A 27,829-nucleotide genomic window follows, 5' to 3' on the forward strand; every position below is an offset into this window, starting at 1 on the left:
AAGCTGCTGCTTTCTTGCAAAAATACAGAAAAACAACCGTCCCCCCCGAGGAGTTGACATTTTTCCGGGGTGAAAATGTCTGAGTTCAACACTGCGTCTAAGTGGCACGAATCACGCCAGAAGAAACTTCGGCGTCCTACCCTGCACACTTATTTTGGAGCAAAAGTCTTCGTCATTTCACAATAAACTTACATGCTCATGTTACAGGTTTTTTGCTGCCGACTGTACAATTGGTGCGAAAGAATGTTCCAGCCCCACCGTTGCAAAAGCTTCACTGTCGCATGAGCTGTCTGCGTTGAACAGATCTCCTAGTTACCGGAGTGTTGTGTGATACATCTTAGCTTTTGTTGCGTGACTAGGGACACAAAAATTCACCAGGAGCACACTAAGGATATCCGAAAAGACTGTTTCCATCAGTGTGCCGGTGCTGGACAATGTCTTGAATTTTTGAATGTTGGAAATACTGGATGTTTTCCGTGCCATTGATTGCGCTTTTGATTCCGGGCGATACTGATACACCCACGTTTCGTACCAAGTAATGATTTGGCTAAAGAAATCCTCTTTATGCTCATTAAAGCGCTAAAGATATGAAAGGAATGCACGCATGCGGGTTTTCTTGTGGTTGTCTGTTAGTTGTTGCAGAGTCCATCTGCTGCATACTTTTCTGTATCCTAAACGTTCTTGAACAATGTCTCACATTAGATTAACTATACTTCCAGCTCCGTACATACTCTTCAGCTACAAGGAGGATCTGCTGTTGTACGAGGGCGTCCGCTCCTTTGTTCATCATATACACTCACGCACCCAACACTGAATTCCCGGCACTATTTACACACGTGTTGCACTATCATCACATTCGCGCCATACACTTGTTGCAATTCCTTTCAGTTTCCTTGATCAAAACCAAAACACTTGTTATGCGCACGTGAATACTGGCACCTTGAACCTTAACATTGCGATAAATGTCAGTATATATCATGGGTGTCTAATTAAATAATTGAGTAATTCTGCAGGGAATTGCGACTCAGTTGATTTCAATAACAGTATTATTGTATTGTGTGTGTATTTATGATTAATTGCTATCATTTGTTTTTCTTATATACATACTCATTTCAGAGTGGAGGAAATTGCTCCTGGATAACTCATCGTACTCGTGATGGTTACACTGTGTACTTGAACATGAAAACGTTGGATTATTCATGGGATATGCCTTCTGGATTCCAGAACCGTTCACAATATCTTTCGAGAGAAGAGGTGGAAGTACGTAAATATAAAAATATATATATTAATTATTTTGTATTCTATTGTGTATTCAGAAATGTGTCCATATATATATATATATATATATATATATATATATATATATATATATATGTCTAGTTACTTCCCATAGTCTGTTAAATGTGTTTCCTTTTTTTAATAAAATAGAATTCCTTAAATATTAATAAAGAAAGAGAACGAACTGCAAATAATTATTTTCTTGCTAAATAATCTTCCTCGTAATCAGCTAGAGAAAATTATTACTTGTGGATTATCCGAAATTGTATTTAATACGATATTCATAAATACCCTATTTGTGATCTTAGGAGTGTGACAATTATATAGAAATATACGAGCAAGACGAAGAAAAATAATCTTGCATTTCTAAAGATGATTTTAAGATAGTGTGTGTTGTCACAGACAAATATCGAAATAACTTATTTTCTTCTTTCTTTAGAAAACAATTGTATACGTTTCTCTTTCTTGTGCAAGTAATAATTGTTCTCCTAATTTTCCTAGACAAAGTCAGTTCGAGTTATTTTAATCAAATACTTCCCTTTTATGTACCGTTTTCAATAATCGTTTAATGTAAAGTACGTTTTATATTTCTCTATTTTACCGCATACCCCATATGCAAAGTAAAATATTGGGCTCCAAAGCGAATAGAAAAATAATATCGATAATAATGTGCCAACAGATTCCATTTACAGCATTAATCTTCTAGAGATAAATTGGAGCTCCAAAACAGTAAAACACATAGATATAAGACAGTACACTAATCTTCTCACTAGAAGCTAAATTTGTTTTCGCTATTTTCGATTCTTAGCTCTTAACCTCAATACTACATGAACTACTTTTGTTCTTTTATCGATTTTCGCTGAAAAATCAGTGACAAGGACAGTGTATATATAATACAAGTTCAACAGAACTCATATGATCTGAATCAAACTTGGCTTAGTTGGTAGACCTTGACCTCCAATGCAAGCTTGTGAAATATCACATTGTGCAGACCTTTGGTTCCGTAGATATATGTAAAACAAAAATCAAATCACGAATGATTTTTTACGACTAGTATACTAAGTTTTGTATAGGCAGATTATTTTCGGAACAGCTATGACTTTTGGCGCGAAGCTAGTCAGAGCCGGAACATGGAAGGGAAAATTGTCACGTGATGAGTTGCGCACAGTGAAACTGCTGCAATCAGTATGTGTCTGAGAAGAGTGAGGTGAAGATTGCGTAAGCGGGTAAAAGCGTGTATATTTTTTTGTGTAAATACAAATTGAAAGAATACTGTTATTTTGAAGTGAGCTTTTTTTCTTTTTAGAACATGCCTCCTATTCACTTCAAAGTATATCGGAGAACGCTTCCTGGTTGAACGCGTGAGGTTATTGCTAATGTGCTTCAATTCATGCACAAATAAGCTGAAAAAAAGAGATTTATTCTTCCAGTATGGAAAGTGTTAGGTCGTGTGTCTGCTGCAACAGGAATTTCCCTAAACTCATTGAAGTCTAATAAGAAAGAAACATTGAAAGTGGAAGCTGGAACATCATCATCTTACGGCACGCTGCAGAGAAATAAAAATCGTCCACGTCCTTGCACTAACCTAGACGATTTCGATATGTGTGTAATTCGGAAAACAATTCACAATTCTACATAGAGTAGAGGAACAAAAGAGTGCCGACAGTGAAGTATGTGCTAGTAAAATTGCGGAAAAAAAAAACAAATACAAGGGTCATGAGTCCTTTTTTTTAAACTCGGGTTTCGGTGGAAAAAAGCACAACTTCTTATTGAAAGGACTGATATCCGCAATGCACGAATTGCTTATTTGCGAGCCATCACCCGATTCCGTCACGAAGGTCGTTTCATTGTTTACAGTGATATATATATATATATATATATATATATATATACACAACTCTCACACAACTTCTAAAGCATGGTGTGAGAACAGCACTGAGGGTTGGTTTCAAAGCACCAACATCCAAGAAACAGCGCTTTACTATTGTGCATGCAAGCAGAATCAAACAACCGGCGACTATCACAGAGACATGAATGCCACAAATTATATGCGGTGGATCAAAGAACAGCTTCTCCCAAATTTGCCCCCTAACTTTGTCTTAGTGATTGACAACGCTTCATACCACAACGTGCAGGATGAAAAATGCCCTTCATCCAATGCTAGGAAATATATATATGCAAGATTGGCTTCTCAAAAATAAAATACCTTTCACTGACGACATGTATAAGACTGAACTCGACAATCTTAGAGCAAAGCAAAGAACTTCATTCTCGATAAAATAATAGATGAACATAGCCATGCAGTTCTTCGCTTGCCTGCATACCATCCGGATTTGAAGAGCATAGAAAATTAAACAGTGAGTTGCGCAACGAAACTAACATTTAAGTTGAATGACGTGTGGAAATTGTGTGAACAAAAGTTTTCTGAAATTCGTGCAATGGAGTGGAGAAATTTGTCGCAGCGTGGAAAAAACTGAGAAAGAATACATTTAGATAGAAGGGTTGTGTTAGGCCAGAAATAGAACGACTGTGTTTCAGTGTTGATGACAGTGATAGCGCAGATGTTCTTTCTCTAGCAGTGAATCAATGTTATATCAGACTCGATTCTGATCTCGATGGCATTGAGCAGCTTGCGTGAACAAATTTTAATATTGTGACATCTGTAGCACACACACAGAAAATTTGAAAACACAAGTTAAGTTTATTTAGTCTGTTTTCGTTTCGCATACTATTTCCTGACAGCTTTGTAGCACTTGCTTATTTCTTGGTGAATTTGCAACACTGCTAATCCGAGTAAGAAACGTGAGCTGTTAGCCACTTTTTTCGCGCTGTTATAGAAAGTCATGCTGTGCTACTGGATTCAGAGGTGCACGTACGAATGCTCACAGCTGTTCCGAAATTAATATACCTTGTAGAGTTACTATACTATCGACTAGAGATTATGACTAAGAGTACATAATAATTTTCTACATACCTAGTTTTTGTTTTACATCTCTGGTAAAACCTTGAGTCAGTACTGTTGAATTCACATGTATGTTATGTTTCATTATAGGACGCAATGGTGAGAGTATCGCGAAATTGCAGTAAACAAGAGACAGAAAAGGAATTAACAAGAACAATTACTCTTCTTCAGGCACATTGCAGAGGATTTTTACTAAGAAAAGTATTGAAGGAAAGATTGGACGTACATCGTAGAGAAACAAGCTATAAAGATATGGTAAAGTTCATTTCAGTTTTAAAAAAAGAGAGGAAATAGAAAGCTAAAAGAAAATGGTTTTGATAGGGATTTTGTGAACCATTTAAGAACTTTTTTGTTTACTGATGTTCAGATAATAATATGGCCGGAAAATTAATAATTGGTGTATTTTGATTAATAATAGGCGTTTTCCCTATATACAGTGTTTAACAATATTACAGTGAAAACTTGTTCATTTTCTTATTTCATATATTTTTGAATTAAATTTCACTGAGTTGAAATTTCTCTTGTGTTAAAATGTGTTGCTGTTCTTCTTGTATTATACAGGATTTTCATGTTTCCATTGTGTGCAGCTGTTTTCTTTTTTTGAGCAGGAACGAAAAATAGTGAGAATTCAAGCATTATGGCGAGGTTACAGAATACGAAAAGCTTTCAAATCTCTCGTTCACAGTGAAAATCCTCCGTTAAAAGTAGTCAAACATTTTGTTCATCTCCTGGATGTTGATATTGGTGATTACCAGAAGGAGTTACAAATACAGGTATGTATTAGTTCCTTCATCCACATAACTTGCCTGTCTCATTTTGTAATTTTTAATGTTTTTTTGAGATCTGTTTGCCAGTTTTGAATGAAGTAATATCCATATTATTAGTGTGATCGTAGATAAATACGAGAGTGTATCTTAATAGCGAAAATGTGTGTGTCTATTCCTCACATACATTTAACAAAATAAATAAATGAACTCTTCAAAATCACGTGGAATTGGTGTTCAAAGGACTCTGCGTCATGAGGTTATTAAGCGGCTAATCATAAACTTAAGTTTCAAGATGAGGGTTTCTTATAAAAGATACAATAACACTACAGTATCGCAGTTTTGTAACACATATTCAGAAATATTTGTAAATCGATGTTGCAGCAGTAGATCTGTAACTGAGTATGTACAGGAAGTAAATTTTGTTTGTTTACTTGGACGTGTTCGCCTCATTATTGTAATATATAATTTGGATATAAGGTTTTACTGCAAATAGTTTTTTACATTTCTTCATATTGAGTATTTAAATTATGGAATAACCACCGAGACTGTTCTGATTTTATGAGTTTCAAAGTTGTCATAGGACCAGTAGATTCAGGAATTGCTGTCTTGTCTCGGATGTCGAATTTAGCTGTGCTTACTGGTGTGGAGATTCGGAGTTCTCTTTGCTGTTGAGCTCCTGCGGTTCCAACTACTCGCTTAATTCTTTGCCTATATTTCATATATCGTAATTTCTGAATGGAGTGTTCAATTTTAAGGAGAAAAAAATAGACTTCAGATGTAAATAGTGTTCTAAATTCAAATACAAACGGGAACAGGGTGAACTGCGTTTGTTCATACTTTTCTCCTTTATTATTTTAAACATTATTTTATATATATCATATATATTAAAGCTGACAATCCGGCTAAAGCGTCTTTGCTCTTTATTTTCTTTTTCTCTATTTCTGTTAAACACACACACAAGCATCACTTCCTCTTATCCATAAAAAAACAGGCTTTTCATTAAAGAAGATAATTATAGCGGACACTGAGCGGAGTAGTCACGAAATGGAAGCAGGGTAATATCTGTTCCTGCAAAATGTCAATTCGTTTCTTACAAGTAGTATGTATCTGTCACCGTCAGGAGAAGACAAGAACACTCTACTAGTTAACATTGCATATTGCTACATAAATAAATAACAATTTTTCCAGCAAAATAAAAACTGTTTATTATTTGCAACGAACAACATACTTTTGCATCACACAAGTTTTTGTTTTTGGAAACTACACATGATAATACACAAACACGTTATCTTCTTCATCTCGATGTGATCTATCAACTGATCTATGTCTCGTATATGGACAATATTTTAGTTAAACGGAAATTTAAATTTAAAGAGTTAATGACTATTTTAGGGTATATATATCATTAATGACACTAATTACTATCGTTTTGCTAGTGCCATTGTCATAATGAAGAAATAATGAGGGTAATTTTCAGTATCTGTTTCACCTCAACAAATACTGTTTTATATATGCATATTATTTTGTTAAGCTCATTAAGATCTGTCAATTGGTATACGTCTCACCTTGGGACTTTTTTTCGTTAATCGCTAATAATGTAGAATTTTGCTCCGGGTATAATTAATAATCCCAGTCTCTGTGATTTTTGAATCATCAATATTTCATAAAAATTTATCTGTAGAAAAGGTATAAATGAGGGACCACTGCAGCTCCAAAGCAGAACGTTTTTCAATTTTCTGCGACGACTTACGGAAAATTTAAAAACTTTCTGCAAGCATTTTAGTAATGGCGTAATAAAATTATAGCATAAAATTTTCAAGTGCATAAAATTAATAGTTTTTACAATTCTATTTTTCTAAACTTTTACTTATAGGCTTTTTATTTATGGCGAGATATACAGGGAGCTTATAGGGCTGTGTAATAATTTAATAAGTAACCAATCAAAAATCCCCACATATACTTACTCAAAAAAAAAAAAAAAAAAAAAAAAAGATACTTTTTTTTTTCATCTTTGAACAGGGTGATGGATCATTTAAGTCTCCTTGAATCCTTCTTACAAATTTGAATGTCACCTTTTTAGACATTAATTTGTCTCCAGAAATAGGTTTTAAATTATTATGGTATTGACTACTATATTTCTGACATAAAGCCATTTTCAAAAATTCCCTGTTTTCCTTCTAACCAGCAGGTGGTCTGTTTATCTGGCTGCAAACCAAAATATCGGATAAGCCAATATCTTCAAACGAAAAATCATTGGCTGAAGGGCGGTTTCCATAAGACCTCTAGCTTTCATAAATCGTCCTGAGGCAGCCATTTTCTACGTATCACAATCAAGTTATAACCATGACGGCAGCGCTACCAAGGAATGCGCAATGACTCAGCAAGCATCCCGTCACCGAACAATTGTCTGCTAGGGTCTCGACCCTGCTGCATCCACTGTAGCGCTAGTATTGGCGACTGTAGGTATCAACGTATCGCTTAGTCTTCCCTTTCACGCTTCTCAAGTTTATCGGTATATTATTATATTAAACGTTGAATTGTTCTGTATCGTGCCTTATTTACGGAGAAGAAACTTTCTGCAACCGTAATTTTTATTTATAGAGTTGACATTCGTTCTGAGGCAGTAATTTTCGTCTAGAGGTTAGCCTACTTTTCTGCAGCCCGCATTTTCTTTCTGCGATATTGTCGCACCATCGCCTGTTGTACTGCTTTGGGGCACTGCAGTGAGCAAACACAATGGAGCTAACTCGGCTTGATTTTAATTGCAGAACTCCAGGCTGTATAGTCAGCATACACGCCTTTGACGTGGTAAACTCGGTTTGATTCTCAACAGAAACTACTTTTAGATCTCACAATAGACTTTGGGTCCTACTCTCAGCCCTCCAACTAAGCTAATTATGTATATTCCGGAGTGTTGACTTAGTTTATATTTAGCAACTAGAGTATAACGATAGGACCTTCAGTATGTTCCAAACCATTTATGTACTCCGACCTATTGCAAACAGATCCCAAGAAGCTTGTAACGACTGCCTTATGTCCCTTTTCAAGTTCGTCAAAGATTATGTTTATTATTTGAACATTTTTATATCATTTTCGTATTCACTTGGTGGTGTTCGTGTACATATATTTTACTTGCATAACAATATTAAATTTCGATTATATACCTTTGTTTGTTTGTTTGTTTTTGTTAGACTAATACATATTTTTACAATTAATCATTTTACATTCCCTTTCGATTTTACTTTTGTTTTCTTCATACGTTTGAAAAGGTCTAAAATATTTAGGTATTTTCACGTATCTGCCGTATGGAAGTAGATAATTCTAGTTCTACTACCTACCGAATTAAATCATATAATCATTGCAGTTAACGTTTGCATCATTACGCATAATGACGTAATTCGTATTTTTTCCCCCTCAGTAATTCGATTACGAAAGTTCTGTAAACTTTAGCTCTTTCTACAAGGTTTAAATATTCTAAGAATTAAGATCTACCTTAACTCATTCATTGATGATCCACCAAAACGGCATATTTTATATAGATCAAGTTAAGAATCTCGTCGCTGATCTAGTGGCTAGAGCGCGCATGCCTTTGGTGCATGGAATCCCGGCTACGATTCCCGGTGGAAGAGCCTTGAAATTCAACCACATTATTGGTGGTTCGTGTTCCACCATAAACTGTGGGTCCATGTCTTATATATAACCTCAGTGATGAAAAATGATACTTAACTCCTACCAATCAAAAGATCGAGTCAACAAGACATAAAACAAGATAGAATAAGGGAGTATTCATCAAACCTTGTAGAAAGAGCCAGAAGAAGCCTACAGGACTTTCATAAACAAAATATTGTTCGGGGAAAAGTACGAATAACGCCATCCAGGTAACAAAATTCCATTTTTACTTATACAAGGATGAGTCATAAATCTTGCAATATTTTGGTACTCAATATACCTGTATCTGTTACAGTACATGGAAAGCAGGTTAACATTTAAAGTATAGCCCCTGTTGCTGGATTGTCTATAGGCACCTTCTTGCCAGTTCCTCGATTCCACGTCTTTACTTTTCACTCTTCCCTGGGCCTAAGCCGAGGTCTACTTAGGTGGCACAATGCGGCAACTCCTGATGAAGGTAACGCACTACAGTGGACTGGGACATTCTCGTGCTGATGGATGGGTTTTCCTCCATAGCGTGTCATATTACCTCAGAATCTGTTACTCTGGGGCGGCCGGACCCTGGCTGATCTTCATTTTTACAACTTGCACGAAATTTCAGGAATCAACAAGGTGCTGTGCTGTACTGTGTTGTGAGTCACAACATTTTTCTCTTTTCGGATGACAATTGTTTGGGTTGCTGCCACAGCGTTAGGCCCGAGTTCGAACAGTAAAATTCACGTATCAGACCTTGAACACTTATCCTTACTATCACTAAAAATTGACTGAAGATACTGACGGAATGGCAGCCTTCGTGTTAAATAATCCGCTTGCCGTACCACCTCTTGAGCCAGATTGACCTTGTGCTTACGGTTGCTTACGGTATACACACGTTTGCTGTTTGGGTTGTTGCAAGACTTACGACTTATACTTGTATTACGTATATTTAATAATTTACTCTAGCCTCTGTCTGTTTTCTCCCCCTTCCTGTTGTATTCCCTTGATCATGTATGCTATAGCATTCTGTTTTCTATTGTCTCTTGTAATAGAAAGCGTATACAAGACTATTCATTACTGTATTTTCCATCATTTTTGATTCTCTTATACTTTTTAATGTACATAGAGTCTCAAGGGAGAAGTTGTACAAGCCATAAAACACAATCAAGCACTTGCTCAGCAGTTGGATAATATGGATGTTAAAATTGGCCTCCTTGTCCAGAATCGGATTACATTACAGGTAAACAGTATACTTGTAAGTTTTTCTTGATATGATCAATTTGTTTTGTGTTCAATATTGTCTCATGTTAAACCAGAAAATTATTATTTGGATTTGTCGAAAAGAATCTTAAGCTAATAAGGAGAGCATTATTAACCCTCGAGAAGTCGCGCTGCCCAAGTAACGTGAGTAGTCGCACGCGGTCAAAATGACTGCATGAACATAATGTGTTGCAATTATCGTTTTAAACGTTTTTCTTGTATTGGAAAGGTAATTTTGTACGTTTTTGATTAGGAGAGGATAAAATATGTAATGTTTTACAGTAATAACTACTAGAGAAACCTACAATTAGACATCTACTGTTTTTTTTAGTTACTTGTAATAAAAATTTTTTCTTTGTTACATATCTCTCTAGATAGATAACTACACACTGATTTTATTGAAAATTTGAATTCTGATGATTTTCTTTTGTTTTTGTAACAAAATACAATATTCCTTTCTTCATAATAATACATTTTTAAGTCAACTCTTCGGATCGTCTAAAATTAGAAATACAATAGTAAATTAATAAAATAAATACTATATAAACATAACAATAAAGAACGTTGATGTACTAATATTGGATGCAGTAAAAGATTTTGAATGCTTTTATCAGAAATATTGTTTGCATTTTCTAATTCCTTAATAGCGTGTTGCATTCCTTGATTAATAAAGTAAATGTGCGTGTTTTAAATCTCAAATAAGTGATCAATTTAAGGAGTGGAAGAGGTAGATTTTTTCCTGTTTTTGGCGGGAACTCTATTTTTCATATGATAAGAAAGTCAAGGAAACTCAGCATTACTAGTGATATGATAGTTTGTAAGGTGGATGATGATTGGAATTCTATTTAGGGTCATCCTTTAAGTTGATATGTTTGCCGAATACAATGCGTGCCATGACATAATCCTTCATACGGGACCGGCTGTATCTTATAATTTTCCAAGTGTAAAGTAAATAAATTTGCCATAGAGAGAAGTTAATGTAGTGTTTCATTCGAAATCTCATTCTAGCGTATCGTAATATAGAAGCGAAAGCTCAAAATCCTGAATAGTTCGTACATTCCATTGTAGATAAATATTTAATATGGAAAACAATACTTCAACACAATGAAAATAAGCCGTATTTTCTTTTATCATATTTAGAAATCCTTAGAAAAAAAAGACATATTGCAAGTTCTGTAAGTTAGTAAAGAGGGTTTCAAGCTGAGATTTTTAAAATTTATTTGTGATTTTGAAATCAATGTCAATTAACTTTACATAAATTTCGTTGCAATAATTTCTTAGTTTTTTTTTTTTCTTTCTTTCTTTCTTTCTTTCTAGGACGTCGTAGCCCAGGGCAGAAGCTTGAATTCGCTAGCGAAGGAAAGAAAGAAATCTGTTGATCATTCTGTTGTACATAATACAACGACTGTCAACACTTCAAGTGGGAAAGGATTGAGAGCTCTTACGAAGCAGAGCAGAAAATTGTTGGAATCGTACCAACATTTATTCTATTTGCTACAAACAAGGCCGGAGTACTTATCGAAACTCATATTTTCTCTACCTCAAAGCAAGGCCTCGAAACTTCTTGAGACTGTTATATTGACTCTTCATAGTTACGCCTCAGATTCTAGAGCAGAATACTTACTGTTAAATCTTCTAAGAACTGCACTGGAAGAGGAAATCAAGTAAGCCTTTAATTCTAAGGTTAAATGAACGAAACTTAAATTTCGATTAAATTACAGGATTTTCAGGTAGGAATATAAGATGAAACCTGGTAATTAGCTGTCACTGGATATACAGTATATATATATATATCATTGAAAACAGACGATTAAAAATCTTAGTAATATGAGTGGATGTTCCTTCTTTAAATTTGCTGGGTAGAGAAATGCAAAATATTCTGTTATTACAATTTTGTATGTCATGATGATTGAATAAGTCTTTCGATAACATAGTATTGAAGTTTATTTTTCTTGTAAGAATTTCTATGGTTTATACGTAAGTTTTGTGTCTTTAGCATCAACATTAACGAACTAACTAGCATATTTCTGTAATGGAGGCTCGATTTTTGTATTTTCTAATCATTTCAATCCGTATGCTGAGACCTTCATTAGAGAAGACAGATGAGGTTTTGAAGAAAAAGTGTCTTACATATTTTAGAAATTTAAGGGTCCTCTTTCGCGTAAATCACTGAGATTTGAATTAGTTGTCAAAATTAATATGCATAAAATAACCAGTAATATACATAAATTAACTATACTCAAATAAAACAACGTTAACACTCTCTCACTTGGAAAAAGGTCGTTGTCATTCAAAGCCACCGCTCTTCAGTGTTATCCAGCTCAAAGTGAAAGCGCTGGTGCAGATATACAGTTTATCTAAATAACTGGTGCAATTGTGAAAATACATAAATTACCAATATTTGTAATTAAGGGCGAACGAGTTATTTATCAAAATGTCTTATCAAAAAATGACAATCTGTGCCTACTCTTTATTTGTATTTAACACTTTTTTTTCTGTAATAAAATGGTTCAAATATATTCCATTTTTAAAAACGCTTTATGTGATGTTTATATTCCTTAACGCTTATTGATTTTAGTGAGCAAGTTGATTGCTTCTATCGGAGTTTAGTGTTCCTTTCGGTACCGGGATTATAGAGACATGGACCTACAGTTTAACATAAGATCCGGACGCATGAGCTTTTAATCGGAAATTTTTGATGAAAAAGAGCCTTTAAATTTTAAGAATATGTTAAAAAAAAAAAAAAAAAAAAAAAAAAAAAAAAAAAAAAAAAAAACTCATCTGCCTTCCCCGTCGTTCATAAAACAGTGATTGAAATTATTGAAAGATAAGAGAATGTAAGTCTGCATATTACAGGAACACGCTAATTAGGTAAGTAATTGCCTAATAAAGTGTGTTCCTAGCGTTTAATCCGAATATGATTAGAAGTGTCTAAACATAAAAACAACTTTACAGGTTGAAATACGAGAAACCAAGTGAAGTAGTGGCCGGCAATCCATTAGCCTTAAGAATGGCTGTAAGTTATAGTAGAAAAGGAACTGGAAGGAACAGTTTGAGAGCATTAGTGGGTCCTCTTGTTGAACAGGTAACAGGGGAATATTTTTCTTATATATGTGTAATTAGTAGTATGTAAATCAACTTATTCCGTATGAAGTAATTAGACATTGTGAATGTGTGATAAAAACAATATCCAAGTTCAGGAAAACCTACTTGCACTATATACGTTACTGCAGCAATAAATATGTTAGAAGTTTTCACATAAGTATTCTAGTTGAATGAATTTGATTAGATTTTAATTGAGTATCCAACTTATGCGTGTAAGACATAAGCCTGGACTAATAAAACTGCTTCTCAACGGCAAATTGTATTTGTAGGTAACTGAAAAGTAAAAGTTCCAACAGTATAAATATTGTAGTAACTGCAAATTCTTGATACGTAATTACAGCCATTTTAGAAGGAGGGAATAAAAAATGTGATATTTGACGAGTCAAGTTATTTCCATTTCTAGCATTTAAACAAGTTAAGTAGGAGAAAAAGCGTGAAGAAACAAATTGGTGAAATACAAAGTGGCAAAGTATAAATATGAAAATTAAAACAATAATAATTATAAGGCTTATTTTCCCTTGTTTACTTCCATTTACTTATTTTCAGTAATTTTGATTGGTTTATGCAAAATGGGCGATCAATTAAATTGCACTTTCTATTTGTAGGTACTGCAGGCGAAAGATCTGTATATGAATACAAATCCAGTTGAAATATATACGCAGTGGATTAATGAAATGGAATCACAAAGTGGGAAAAAGAGGTAAGTATTAATCATGTATTTGTTCTACCGAATAAAGTATATGTTGCGTTGTCGCTGAGGCATGAAGAACGAGTTTTTCATTAAATGAAAGAAAAACTGATACAAGGGAAAACAAAAGTAGACCATTTATATTTCAGTATATTTGCGATTGATTGTACGTCACCCGTTCTCTGTGGTCTTTAGCAAATCTTTTCATTTTGACGTAGCAGCTAATTCCGGTTCTTCTCTCCACCCCATTCTGAAAGCCTCTTAATACTTTCCATCGTTTGTGCATATTATTCATGTTTATACTATGTAGATACAATACACGAAACAGAGAAATCCCGTTATTTTATTGAAGCTGAAAATATAAGCTTTTCGCCATTCTTATTTTTACTTTTCGGTCATTTCCGTGTGAAAAAGACAAGACAGAAAGCTACGACTTTTCAAAACTAGCAAATATTTAAAATATTCTAGCATGTTATTTCATGATTCCTCCTCCACTCACGTACAATATTAGAATCTTACTGTCCATACTTAAAAACATTTGGGGAAAAAAAAAGTTGGTAAAAAACTACTATTCTTTTAAAAAAAAGTAAATTTATTAATGTGTCATTAAATAGGGGATATGAAGTTAATTTTCCATTGAATATTAATTTTATATATCATTTTGATCTTTGTGGCAAGCAAATATTAACTTAACAGAGCGTTATAACTTCAAGGTTAAGTTATCCTTTAGATATCTGCAAAACATTGCCATAAAACACTATTTGTTGGAACTTTACAACTTTTATGATAGAATCTTAAAAGAATAAAAGTTGTAAATTAATGCACTGGAGCAAGAAAGTACAGTAAACAATCCCATGTTAACCATAATTATCTCTCCTGTTGCAGTAGATGTGCAACTGAGGGACCGACTGTGTGTCAAATGACTGCGTCGGACGTCACAACAGCTATCAACATTTATTAAAACTACTTAACCAATAGGACTGAAATTATAATTCAACTGTGAACGTTTAGGGAAAACTGTAATGCTATCTTGTGCACAGATCCTTTTAAGTTCCGTTATTTTTCTTCGACCAGTTGGGTTTACTAATGAAGTAAACTGCAACCCGTGTGAATCCAGTGCGACCTCAAAACACCAGTCGCTAGTTATATATGATACCGGTTAGTGGATAAAAAGAAGAGTATATAGCATATAGGCGTAAGGGAAATTTTATTGAGAAACTACAGGAATTGCACGAGTTACGATATACAGAAGAAGATAATCAGTGAAATGTAGTTTCATAAGCAACGGTAGTTTTCTAAAAGTCTCTGTACTGTGGATTGACCTATTTATGCCTATGAATATGAATCATATTAAATCAAGTAGCTTATAACTTTCATCGTTTACAGATTCACTGCAATAGAAACTTTGTAAATTCTCTTTCAATATTAAAGATTAAAACAAAATGAGAATACAATGACTTCATTTTACGTATTATGTGGTTATTTTCTTTTCAAAATCGTAATTTGAAATTAAGTTAGTTCAGAAGTTAGAAAAGAAATCAATAATACCTTCAAGAGTTAACTGTGTGTCATTGAGAAAGTAAAGTGTAATGTGAAAAGAAGATATGTAGAGAGCCTTCATTCTTGAAATAGTTTAGAGTCATTCGATGACCAAATTCTGTCTTTTATTCTGATATGGTGCTAGCGTGTAAGAATAGAGCGCACTTTAAGATAAGTCGATAGTAATATAAAGAAAGTTATGATGGCGAGTGAAAGTGCAAAATTTTTCAGACGCAATTTATCTTTAGACTCCTGCTCATGGGGCTTTTAAGCAGTGTAAAAACACAGACTACCACAAGTACTGTTGTCTCGGATAAAATTCATTTTGCTAGACTCTGTGATAGTATTAGCATTTAAGGTTAAGCATTTCCATACTTTAGAAACTTTACTCTTAGCTAAATTTCTCGAAGTAGGCTACGATACAGCATATTTCAGTTGTAAACACTGAAATATCTTATAATTTTGTAGTATCATTGATGTAACTAGCAGTATATTTAATGTATATTTTTCAATGGTTTGTAGCGAACTCCCATATTCCGTTACCCAGGAGCAAGCTTTATCCCATTTAGAAGTTAGGAAACGTTTACGACAAGGATTGAAGAACTTGGAGGAAGCCACAATAAAGTTTTTGTCCGTAATCACGGAATCGCGAGATCAAATACCGTACGGAATTCTCTTTATGGCTAAAGTTTTAAGAAGAGCATTAAAAGAGAAGTTCCCGAGAGCTCCAAATAAGGATATTATCAAGGTACGTGTGTCAAATAAATCATCAATATATTCAAAGTAACTTTCAAAGAAGCAGAAGTATTTTACATTTTCTGATCCACTTTACCTATGTATTTTATTTAATACTTAAATATGTATAAAGATAGCTACGATTATTGTTACAGTAAAGTAGGTAAATAAAAATCAAATAATAATAATAATAATAAAATGTACTTACATGATAGTTATGAACAGAAATACATTGAAGAAATTAAACATACACTTGTTAAGCTTTCAAGACAGTATCCCAGGATACAGCGTAAGGGGAAGAACAGATACGTTATAAGTTGTGTCTGAAGTAAATGCTCAGATGCAACAGGAAAATGTGTGGACAGCGGACACTATTTCAAATACAGCTGACCTCTACTTATATTCGAACATTCTTTTTTCTTGTTTCTTTACTTTAATGATGAGAAACTGTCCTAAGCATTTAGAACGTTTGTATTTAATTTCTTCAGGATACTACTCATAACTATCATGTAAGTTTTATACAGTAGAGCAAAGAAATCCAAACCTGGAGTGAAAATTAATCCTTGCCAAAATGCAGAGAAATAATCACATACTGGAAAAGAAAGAAACAAACTTAGTTCCAAAGTTCTACACACAAACACAGTTCTCTTCCTACTTGGCTCCTCCCCATCTGATTAACCTGTGAGCACAGGATTTATACGTGTGTCAAGATTAGTAATGATTTCTGATTTCTCTCGGAGAGGAAATTCAATATATGGGGAGTGAACGTAGTACTGTAAAAATACTGGAAAGCCACGTGAGCGCGATCGAGGATATGCCTCCCTAGGGAAAGTATTTGTAACTGAGGGAAAAATTTTCCTCTGGCACTCCTGAAATCATCACTGGGCAGGAAATTAACAAAGGTACGAGATAGGTTACATACTTGTTAAAGAAAAGTTCAGAGCTGTGAATTTAGTTAAAAATAGATGTGGACATTTGGCCACAAGCTAGTCATAGTTTTAATGAACTGAAATAAAAATGAGAGATGAAAACCTTGATCTGGAAAGTTGGAGAACAAAGAAATCCAAGAAATTAATCAGAATAATCACACATAAAATCTAGTCTACTTACCTTGATACTAAGATGCAAAAATAAAATAACAAGAAAAAATGAATCACCAAAATACTTGTGGAACTCCTGGAAAAGAGAAGATACTTTAAGAAGTCAGTAGCTAAGACGTAGTAAAAAATAATTGTAAGCAAAATTCCCAATATATATATATATATACAGAAAAGTGCTGGACACACTGGACAAATTCCTGTAAAGTGCTATCCGTAATTATGTTTTTAATGTAGAGCGTATTTCGATTTAGATGCTTTACATTACTGTGGTTTCAGTAATATTAGCATTGGATATTAATCAGGAAATATAATTTCGATTTTGTGACAGATATACCCAATGAAGAACTACCATATTTCTGAATAAAAATTCCATTATGCGTATTTTGTGAAAATAGGTGTTTATGAATTAAACGCACTTACTGATAGCATAGGAGGAAAGGGGATAGATATAGTTTGTGCTGATGTAAAGCATGGTAATTATTCATCACACCGTGGACAGCAGGTCAATATAATTTTGCCGCCACAGTTCGCAGTATATTGAAACCAAACCAATTATTACTGTCCAAAATCAACTTCGTCATGGGTTTCAGTATATCGGAATATTACATTTCCATGTTCATCTTTTCACGGCAAATCATATTGTACGTATTGGGCATCAACAACAACGAGCTGTGCTTTTCTGGTAGAGTAGGGCTGCACATCGCACATCGGAAGTTGCAAAGAACGTTGTAAGAAAAAATTTCAGTACGCTTAATTTGACATAATGATGATACCGTTTGATCATAATGCTCTCCAAGCATCGTTGCAGTCAATTTCCTTTGTGAAATTGTTTAACATCCAAAGTAGGTGCAGATCCACTTTCTGTAGATGCTGGAAAAGAATTTCGATTCCCAGCAAATAAAATCTAGGTGTTCCATATGAATATCATCCGTTCCAGACATTGAAAAACAACAGAAAAGAATGAATCAATAAATTGATCTGTCTCGCTGTACAGTGGATGTAAACGTATCATTTAATACGTTTATGAAGAGAAAAGATCATTTCAGTAAAATGAACACCATATGGATTATTTTCACATTGACAGCCTTAAATCATAGAAATAAAATTACATCAAAATCTACAATCTGATGCACCCTGTAAACACTATATCTCTACAGTATCAAAGCTTCAGCGTTTATATGCGAGTATATCATGTTACAAGAATCGAAATTTAAACTCTGTCAGCACTGTACGTTGATATTGTATTATAATTTGTATATTGTAAGGTTCTGCATGTCTTCACATCATGCGATATTGTATTGTGTCTTGATTTTTCTCCTTAAATCTTTTGCCTGTTTCAGCTCAAAAACCCAATGAAAATTAATCTCTTAGTTGTTGTTTATAAATTACATGTATACCGAAACGTATAATAAATACGTATTTTTTCTTTCTTTTTAAACTTTCAGGTTGTCGGGAATTTCATTTATTATAATTTCATAAATTCTGCAATTGTGGCACCTGATGCCTTCGATGTAATTTCTTTAACAGCAGATGTAAGGTTATCGAGTGAACAGCGGAAAAATCTTGCTAGTATAGCGAAGATTTTACAATTTGCAGCATCGAAACGAGGCGTAAGTACTCTACAAAAATAAATTACGACTTTTGTTTTGAATATTCGATATCTTGAGATTTACCTGGATACTTTTTAAAGAGGAAACCACTGCTCAGTTTTGTTAAATTTTAATTGTCTTACAGATATGATTATCTAACCCTGGAGAATAGGCCTATGTAGCTAAAGGTTATTTTGCAAACCATGTATTGTCTGTTCACTCTAGGATGGAAGATTGTTTACAAACAACTATTGTAGTGCGAGCGTCAAAACCTTGCTTCTCACCCCTACATGGTTAATTCATGGTTGCCAGGCACATGAATCTCCGAACCGAATGTACCTACTTCTGCACAGCCATGGACCAAGTGCTATTACTACATAAATTGCTGCTTTTGAGATGACTGAGATATTAATGTTATGAAAAATTGAGTTAGTTATTATGTAATACAATTTTACATATAATGCACACTCAATTTTGTACAAGTGTTCTTGTTCGAAAGTGTGCGAAAACCTTGTACGCCTGGCAATATTGGAATATGGCAGTTTGTGTTGTAAACAATAAACAGAGGTAGCGAAGACCGTTAGGTTCGCTGGACAGCGTTGTTTTCATGATAAGGCGACAGAAACATATTGTACTGATTGTAAACAAGGGCTGGGAATTTCGATGCGAGTATAGGTGGAAATATTCTTCCCACATATTGCCTGTTGGTGAAGGTTTGCAATGTTGCAAACTGCTAAGTGTAGAATTTCATACTAATTAAACGAGCTTTGAGAAGGATTAGTATGATGCAATAATTATAAATACTAACAACCATAGACTTAAAGTATTAGGAAATAAACCATGCTGCAGTAAGAAGAATATAATACACATTGAATTAAGTGTTCAAAGTACAATATAAAGCGAATTTTAACATTTAAACATTTTAAAGCTGTACACATTTGCCCTGTTTGGGTGCCCTTAACAGACACTGTGCAACACGAAAAAAGGCATTAAAATAGGTAGATCGAGCGTGGGCATGAACGCGGCTCTGGCCGGTATTCCTTATTAAGGTTTTCCTCAGTCCCACGAGGTGAATGACTAGATAGTAGCTTCTGTAAGGCAGGGGCGGATCCAGGACAGACTTCTTGAGGGCGGTGAGTTTTAATACTGCTACTTAGAGCTATTTTTAAGAGCTCCAAACTCTGGGATTGGGTTTTATTTAAGTATATAAAATGAGAAAGGTTCCTTTCCTGGGGGCAATCGCCATGATCGCCCCCCTGGATCCGCCACTGCTGCAAGGCCAGAATTGGGCCAAACACCGAGGCCCCAGAATTGGCGGGAAATATATTACTTCAGAATATTATGTTGTCAACACTTCCACAAATATTATGGTGGTGGGTTCCGACATCCCTTTTTCGTTTATGTGTGTTTAAATTCATTATGAAGTAAATGTAGAATTGTTTCTTTCATTCTCTTTCTTTCTTTCTTCTCATCTTTCTCATCCTTGGTCTCCTTTCCCCACCTTCTTAAAATATGAATACTATCCTCCTGTAATATTGTTTCTCTCCACGGCCCAACCGGTTTAAAGAGACCAACCTGATATAGTTAACTATTAGCAGAAGTGTACCAATAAATTCACATTAGAGACAGCGCCGTAACTTATATTTTTTTTCTGGGGGGCAAGCATTAATATGTGTATTTGGGCCTCCTAGAAAAAGTTTTTCTCATTCTTGCCCCCCCCCTCTTTCTAACTTTTTCTTACTATTTATGCCCCCCGGAGCCTGTCGGCCCTCCCTCACGGCAAGGTCTGCGGGGCCGCTACTTACGCCCTTGGGCCCATTCCATACATGACAAATTAATTAAGGGGACAACATTGACAAATCTCAAAGCCATACGAATAAATGTTATTTCTAGGGCCCCTAATAATAGACGTTTCTTACTGAAGTGGGCACAAGGCTCACTTTTGTTTTATTTACCTTTTGTGCGCTGCTTTATGTAATGTAGTGAAACTGTTTAATGCTTCATTTATAATTTCATGTTCGTATTGTATATGGATTAAGAAAATTTCGTCTCCAAATGGGCCCCTTCGAACAGCGGGGAACATCCCTGGGGGGAAGTTGCCCCTCCCCTGTCCCACACAAGTTACGGTCCTGATTTGAGAAGAAGTAAACTCTTTCGAAATTTACGCAACTTGCAAATACCAAACCCTACTAGTGCTAAAATTGATGAGTTAGTTCCACTGTTACAACTGCTATAAGGGGAAAGTAGGGGAAGGACTGCTAAGATTCGCTGGCCAGGTTTTGTGTCAAAACACAGCGCCAAGCTACAGTGAACGGACAATATTAGAAACGCAAAGTCATTACCGTTTTATTAAAATGAAATTATTTTCTCACACTTACGTAATTCATGATGTGCGTACCAAAGTACATTAATTTCTTTCAATAAATTCGTAGTTCGGTAAATTTAATTTTAATGTTTTTAACTCTATAAACATATTTTAAATTTGTACTGTACATGACAATTTAGTTAGTAACTCCTAAATTTCTGACAGTAACTGAGAACCACAGGGAAGAAAGACAAAATGTTGCTTTTTGATCAAAATTGAGTTATAGATATCAGTGTGTACACCTTGATGAGTGGAATCCCCTACCTTAATATTATAGTGTAGACGTTATTTAGTCAGTACTTTTTTTTTCCTGCTATACACTAAGTAGGTTGTGGTTCAAACTTTAAAATTCAATTCTCAGAATGAAGAGAAGTTGACTTTTCGCCTATCTTTTCTGTGGTTTTAAATAGTGTGTGTAGAACAATAGTTTTGGGGAAAATACAAAATATTTGAAAGGCTACTAAACATTTCATTGTTATAATCCGTCTTCATTACGAAATAAGACTTGGAAAACACCCCTCTGTACCCAGCGTCAGCACCTTTGTGCGATAAGCACTTTTGGTTGATGACATTTATTAGCTTTAAAACAGAGATTGTTTATTTATGACGTAACCTATCCTAGAGTACTTTGGTATGTGGAAAGCTGTCTTTTGTGCTGTATATTTCTGTCCGTTGCTTAGCGCGGGAAATAAAATATGAATTTGCATATGTCTCGCCGAAGACTTGAAAAGATAATTAGGGAGCGACAAAAAAGAACGTATTGTGCAATATGTAAAAAAACAAATTTCGATTAGACATAGGCGATAGTACAAGACCTTTACCTAATATACTGAGAATGCGCCTTTTTCTTATGTGCTATGAACGCTGGAATAAGTCATAGCACTAAAAGAGCATTTGTTTTTAAATGTGCAGATCGATGAGTCTGTTATTAATTATTCTTATTGATTAGTCACTTTTTTTTTCTAGGGTAAGGCACTGAAATCCCTCAACCAAAAAAAAAAAAAAAAAAAAAAAAAAAAAAAAAAAAAATCCACTCGCTTCTACATTTCAAAACACCACCAGTAATATAGCTTATTTAGGTATGTTGCTAACCTTTATCCACTATGTACAGAAGGAAAGCTAGTTTATACTGGACAGAAGTTCCGGTTCCGGTTCTTAGGAGTAATACCAAGATTTGAATGAATCAAAACTATCTTCAGCAGTCGAGAAAAAGGCATATCAAGAACGTTACGATATAATTGTTGTTAAAAATGAGACGCAGAAAGTAGGAATCTTCTATCTGTTATAAATTTAATCAAAGGATATTTTTCTTTTTCTCGGGAAGTCCAATTCTACAATATTATTAGCGTTTAACGAAAGAAAAAGTGTCCAAGGACGAGAGAAATACCAATCACTGGATATCATTGAGCTGAACAAAGTTATATATGTCAGTATCATAGCTCATGAGTAATTTTCGAGGAGAGCTTTTTTTTAGCTAAAAATTCATGTACAAGAGCCACGTGAAGCTGATGACTGAAGTACACTCTCATTAACCTCTTCATTACTGTGCTAGCGAAACAACGATATGTAGTATGGTTAATGAAGTCCAAAATTACCGTCAACTCTTAAATTTAATTTCTGTTGAAATAAAATACTGTCTAAACAATATATATATATATATATCAGTAGGTAGATCACATCAGTAGGTAGATCACATCACAGTAGGTAGAACAAAATGGCATGCTTGAAGATGGACTCTCATGCGTAGTTTTCGAGAAATAGGAAATTTTTGTGCGCTGTCATTGCAAGTTTGATACAGTTGATAATTGTTGAAATAGATTATTTATTTATTTGTGTACTATGTATGAAAAATATACACTATTAAATATCATATTTTACTTAGTATTACTCGATCTATTCTCACAGTGGAGTTCATACTACTTGTAATTAGGTTTTTTACATAATTGGGACTTTGAATTAGGTACTAATTATTTCAATTTTTGATTCAAAATTTTTAAATCTCGCATAATCATGCAATTTAACCTCGTGTACATGAGTAGAAGTCCTAATGATGGTAGATATTTCTGCAATGTGCTATATTATTATATGTACTTCGTGTAGCTCATTTCTATATTAGATGTATTTTATTAATTTGAATATATCTTGTAACGGGAAATATGAGTGTTTTCCTTACTCCAGATGAGCGACTTAAGTCTTCGGAAAGGTTTAGTAAGGAAGAAGACTAAATTTTGTATGTATGCATTGTGAACATTAATATTGCACTAACATTGCGTCTTCTTAATTTGTAGTTTGGAGAAGAATCGAAACATCTGACTAAATTGAATCCGTTCATTATCGACTGTCATGAAAAGTTCAAGATGTTCTTTCAATACTGCTGTGAAGTGGAAGATCTGGAAGATCATTTCAATATTAATCAGTATTCGGAGGCAACCCTAATCTCCAAGCCTATGATCTACATAACATTAGAGGTAATGTTAATAGTTTTTTTTTTTTTTTTTTTCTGATTAGAAAAGAAAATGTGTTCAATTATTTATTCGTTTGCCATAACTGTTTTGACAGAAATTTTGCAGATTAACTTGAAAGAGAGAAAACGTCAAAAGATATTATAAGAAAACTATGTTGTAAGAAGCAAGTTTAAAAAGCTGAATATGAAGAGAGATCAGTAGGAGTAGGCCAACACAACGAACGTGTTGGTTGGTAAAAATATTAGGAGTGAGAGAAGAAAATAGTTATTCGGTAGAGAAAAAATAAAAGAATAATTAAATAATAAATATAAATCAAGAATACAATTTAGGATAGTACAAATTGGATAGTCAGGAAATGTCACGGAAACCAATTGAAAGTCAGGAGAAAATTTGAAGTTTCTTCTAACGTTTTTGTTTTGATAAATGGAGAACATTTAAAAATTACAAAAATATCGTTAGCCTAAAACCATTATCAGAGTTCCTACTCGTCTTGAAAATCCTGAAAAACATGGAAGTGTCTTAGAATTGATTTTGTCCTGGAAACATCCTAGAAGTGTCCTTGAAAATGCATTTCTGTCCTTGAAATTTACAGAAATACTGAATGTCATATTTTTTATAAATATAATGAATTATTTTAATTGATTGCTATTTTTGTTCGCTGTTCCTGTTTTTGTGCTGAATAATAATTCGTCATGATCCTGTATGTGTGGGTGGTTGGTGAGCTTTCTTTCTCCCAACAGGGTGGTTGGTGGGCTTTCATTCTCCCAACAGGGTGGTTGGCTGGGAGAACTTCTCTCTTCTTTCATCCACTAGCTGTCAATCCGTTCTTGGATGCTGTCTTCACTAGCACTATCCTCCAGAAACTGTGCTTGTACAGTCCGCAGCAAAAAACCTGCAACATGAGCCTCTAAGTTTGTGAAACGACGAAGTCTTTTGCTCCAAAGTAAGTGTGCAGGGGAGAACGCCGAGGTTTCTCCTGGCGTACCACGTAGTCGTTATTTGATTCCCTGCGCTGTTAGGCGTAGTTTCACAATAAACTTACATGCTCATGTTGCAGGTTTTTTGCTACGAACTGTACCAGTATCAATCCTCCATGATCAGTCTACTTTCGCAACAGTACATATTCTTCAGTAAAATTCCATATAAGAGTATATCCATAGATGAGAAAATCACACAACTCATACTCAGTTTCTTTTTCTTTCTTTCTTTTTTTTTTTTTTTTCTAATTATGTGTATCGCACTGTCACGCAATGAAGATGCCATGTACGAAAAATAGATTTTTGTTGTTTGTAAATTTGTTCGGTGCACAATTAAAATGCCATGTAGAAAGAATGAAAATACATGTGCTGGGTGTGGGTGGATCGGGTGGTCATAAGGGGAGTTGGAAGGCCACCCCCCACCCCCACCCCAAAAAAAGTACATTACGCTCCGCTTTGTGTATTTAATTATTGTGTAATACTGTACTTGCATTAATAGTCGCTGCATAAGCTACTGTACTCTCATCTCCTTTGTGAATTTTGAACCTACAGTTGCAATCCTGTTATACCTCCCTGTATCGAAGTCCTGTAAAAATGGTGATTTGTACGTTCTGGAAATTTTTTGGGGAAAAAGAGTGAGAACCCTTCATTATGTATCATTGATGGTCTGATGAATCGGTGGAATATATGTAACCTACTACGTTACTTTTCCTACTTATTCAGCTACTCTCCAACTCGTTGAAGAAAGTTTACTGAGATCAGGGGATGCATTGGAAGTTCCGCGGCGTCCGCTGGTTGTTTTCAGAGGGCCTGAAAATTTGGGGCTATGTAATTAAATTTCTAAAATAGCAAAGCTGCTAAACATGAAATCTATAGAAACCTTGAAGATGACAGCAAGCGACCCGTTTATTAAGTACAGGCTTGTTTTTTTTTTTTTTTTTTTTTTTTTTTTTTTTTTTTTTTTTTTTTTTTTTTCCTCAAGATTGTAGCCATTGAATGCCAGCCCTTGCGTAGATTTCATACTTAAGACTAGTGACCCATCTTTGATATTGTAGGAAAACTTTTACAAGATCTCGCGATTCGATGTGTGAAACCAGAACTACTGAAATGTATATACACAAGGCTGCTAGTAATTGTTGATGTGACAGAAGCAGAAAACCTTGTGAGCAAAAGTGTCGATTTAGATTTGCTGCCTGACGTTTTCTCACACAAATAGGAACAGAGACCAGGGAATAACAGAAACTGGAATTTTCACTTCCGCTGGATCCTAATTTCTACGATTACCAAACTTTAATAGAGCAGTCATTTGAAGCACAAGACAAAGAAAAGTCCAGTCTTCGTTAGATCCTAAGGTAATTCCACATTCACCCCAAGTAGATCAAAAAGATATTTTCGTCTTCTAGACGAACTTCATATGTCTGACATCATAGACGATGTGCTTAGTGAAAACTCGGGAAAACAGTACGTCCTTTCTCCAGTCTAAACTCAGCAGAATTTCAAGTAGTCTTCCAGAGTTGTAACAAATTAAGACTTGACGTGCTTACAGCAAGGATTTTGACTGCACTGAAGAATACAAACTTTTGTGGAAGATAGTAAAAATTGGGCTTGTCGTTCTTGCATGGAAACGCAACGGTCGAAACTGGGTTTTCCGTCAATAAGTCACTTAAGGAAAATGTGCATGAAATGACTATTGTAGCTGAAAGACATATTCATAACGAGGTACAAGCTGCAGGAGATATTGAACACGTGCAAATCACCAAAAGATGCTGCTTTACGTGAAAGACTACGATGAGTATATGCACCAGCAGAAGGAAGAGATAAGTGAGCACAGTAAAAAGGAAGCTGAGAAGAGAATGTTGGATGCACAACTAAGAGACCTAGAGCAACAAAAGATCGTATGAAATGAGATGATGATGACAAAGAGATTGATACAATTGATACCAAACTGAACGAGATCAAGAAGAAAAGAGCTGCTTTGACGTAAATTTGAGTAACTCTCTAGCGTGAGATCGGTGTTTGGCCACGATTTGACAATCTTTTTAGTTCAATAGTTTTGGTTCAAATAAACTGCTGTTTTTCTTCTTCTATTTGGAAATTTTGACCATATTTTATAGAGAGATACGTAATCTTGTTTGTAAACAATTGTAGAGTCTTTTTAAGAAACGAAAAAAAAAATGAAAATACAAGCAGTCAGTAAAAAAAAAAAAATATGAAGAAAAATTGTCAAATTAGTAAGGGAGAGTCTTTGTAGCGGAGGAGACCAACTTCATGAGACTTTCATGTAGTCATGAAATTCCTATGAAGAATCGTGCTAAGTCAGGGATTTTTTTTTTTAAATCAGAACATGTAGGGACCATGTAATTAATATTTAAAAAATAAGCATTATGTGATTCGAAAGGAATGGAAAGATTATATACAGGGTGTCTATTGGTCATGAAAGTCAAGAAATTTAGCTTTTGGGTCACGTTTTTAATCTGTACAAATATAAGTATAGACTGGAGAATTTTGTTTTATAAAGCTTCAAAATTCACCACCAAAAATGTCGATTTTCGGCTTTAGACGCTACCAAATCGCAAGCAAAGCATGCATGAAAATTCAGTCCAATCCCCATCGAAATTCACTCTTGGGAATGTTACTAAATTTTATGGTTTGAGAAAGAAAAGGTCACGAAATTTCATTTAGAAATTTTAGTAGACACCCTGATATACTACTCAATCCAGGAGAGAGGTTTGTGCATAGGATGGCAATATAAGTGTGTTTCGATCTTTTTCTGAGGGATGATGTGGTCGAATGTGCTGTTGTGAGGTAGTGTTTGCCCAGGAGTGAGTTATTGGGGGATGAATTTGGCAGAAATATCAATGGCTGTTGATACGAATTAAAAGTTTCACTTACTTAGAAAGCTGGACAGTAAGTGTATTTGTGTGTGTGACAAAAATTTACTAATATACTATATTTTTCCTACCTATTTCTTTCAGTAGTATTCTTACTGATCAACCCCTTCTTATAAATGTTAATCCAATCCACTAATTTCTCCCAACTTTCAAAGTGGTAACTGACGAAATAGTCGTGACGCCAGGTCTGACGTTACTCAGCAACACTTGTTTCCTTAATGTTTCGCCTTCCTCTGATGATGTGTCAGCAGATAATAAAAAAACTGCGGCTGAAATGAGTAGATTACAAAGTAGAATGCTGTATGATTAAAATTTAACCAAATTTCTTGTATAAGATCGTGTTGTAGAACTTACTTTTATATTTAAGAAAGCAGAAATGTTTCAGTAAACTTTCAGGATGACTGAACTTAAGGGAACTGAAAATTTTGTATGTTACTGAGCGGGCGGTTGCATTATTATTTTT

The 27,829-nt window shown here is 34.6% G+C and overlaps 1 protein-coding gene across 1 annotated transcript in view; it reads left to right on the plus strand.

Moving 5' to 3' along the window:
• LOC145675638 (ras GTPase-activating-like protein IQGAP1) overlaps positions 1-27,829 on the plus strand; it is a 143,594-nt gene that overhangs the window by 93,584 nt on the left and 22,181 nt on the right. Inside the window, exons 16-25 of the mRNA XM_081746191.1 lie at positions 1,117-1,260; positions 4,331-4,495; positions 4,849-5,013; positions 9,779-9,892; positions 11,230-11,576; positions 12,868-12,997; positions 13,623-13,717; positions 15,767-15,992; positions 18,525-18,689; positions 23,322-23,501. Of these exons, the coding sequence (XP_081602317.1) occupies positions 1,117-1,260; positions 4,331-4,495; positions 4,849-5,013; positions 9,779-9,892; positions 11,230-11,576; positions 12,868-12,997; positions 13,623-13,717; positions 15,767-15,992; positions 18,525-18,689; positions 23,322-23,501 (1,731 nt within the window). The remainder of the gene's footprint in view (positions 1-1,116; positions 1,261-4,330; positions 4,496-4,848; positions 5,014-9,778; positions 9,893-11,229; positions 11,577-12,867; positions 12,998-13,622; positions 13,718-15,766; positions 15,993-18,524; positions 18,690-23,321; positions 23,502-27,829) is intronic.

Source organism: Thermobia domestica, chromosome 2 (genome assembly GCF_964235325.1).
Source record: "Thermobia domestica chromosome 2, izTheDome1.hap1.1, whole genome shotgun sequence".
NCBI classification, from domain to species: Eukaryota; Metazoa; Arthropoda; class Insecta; order Zygentoma; family Lepismatidae; genus Thermobia; species Thermobia domestica.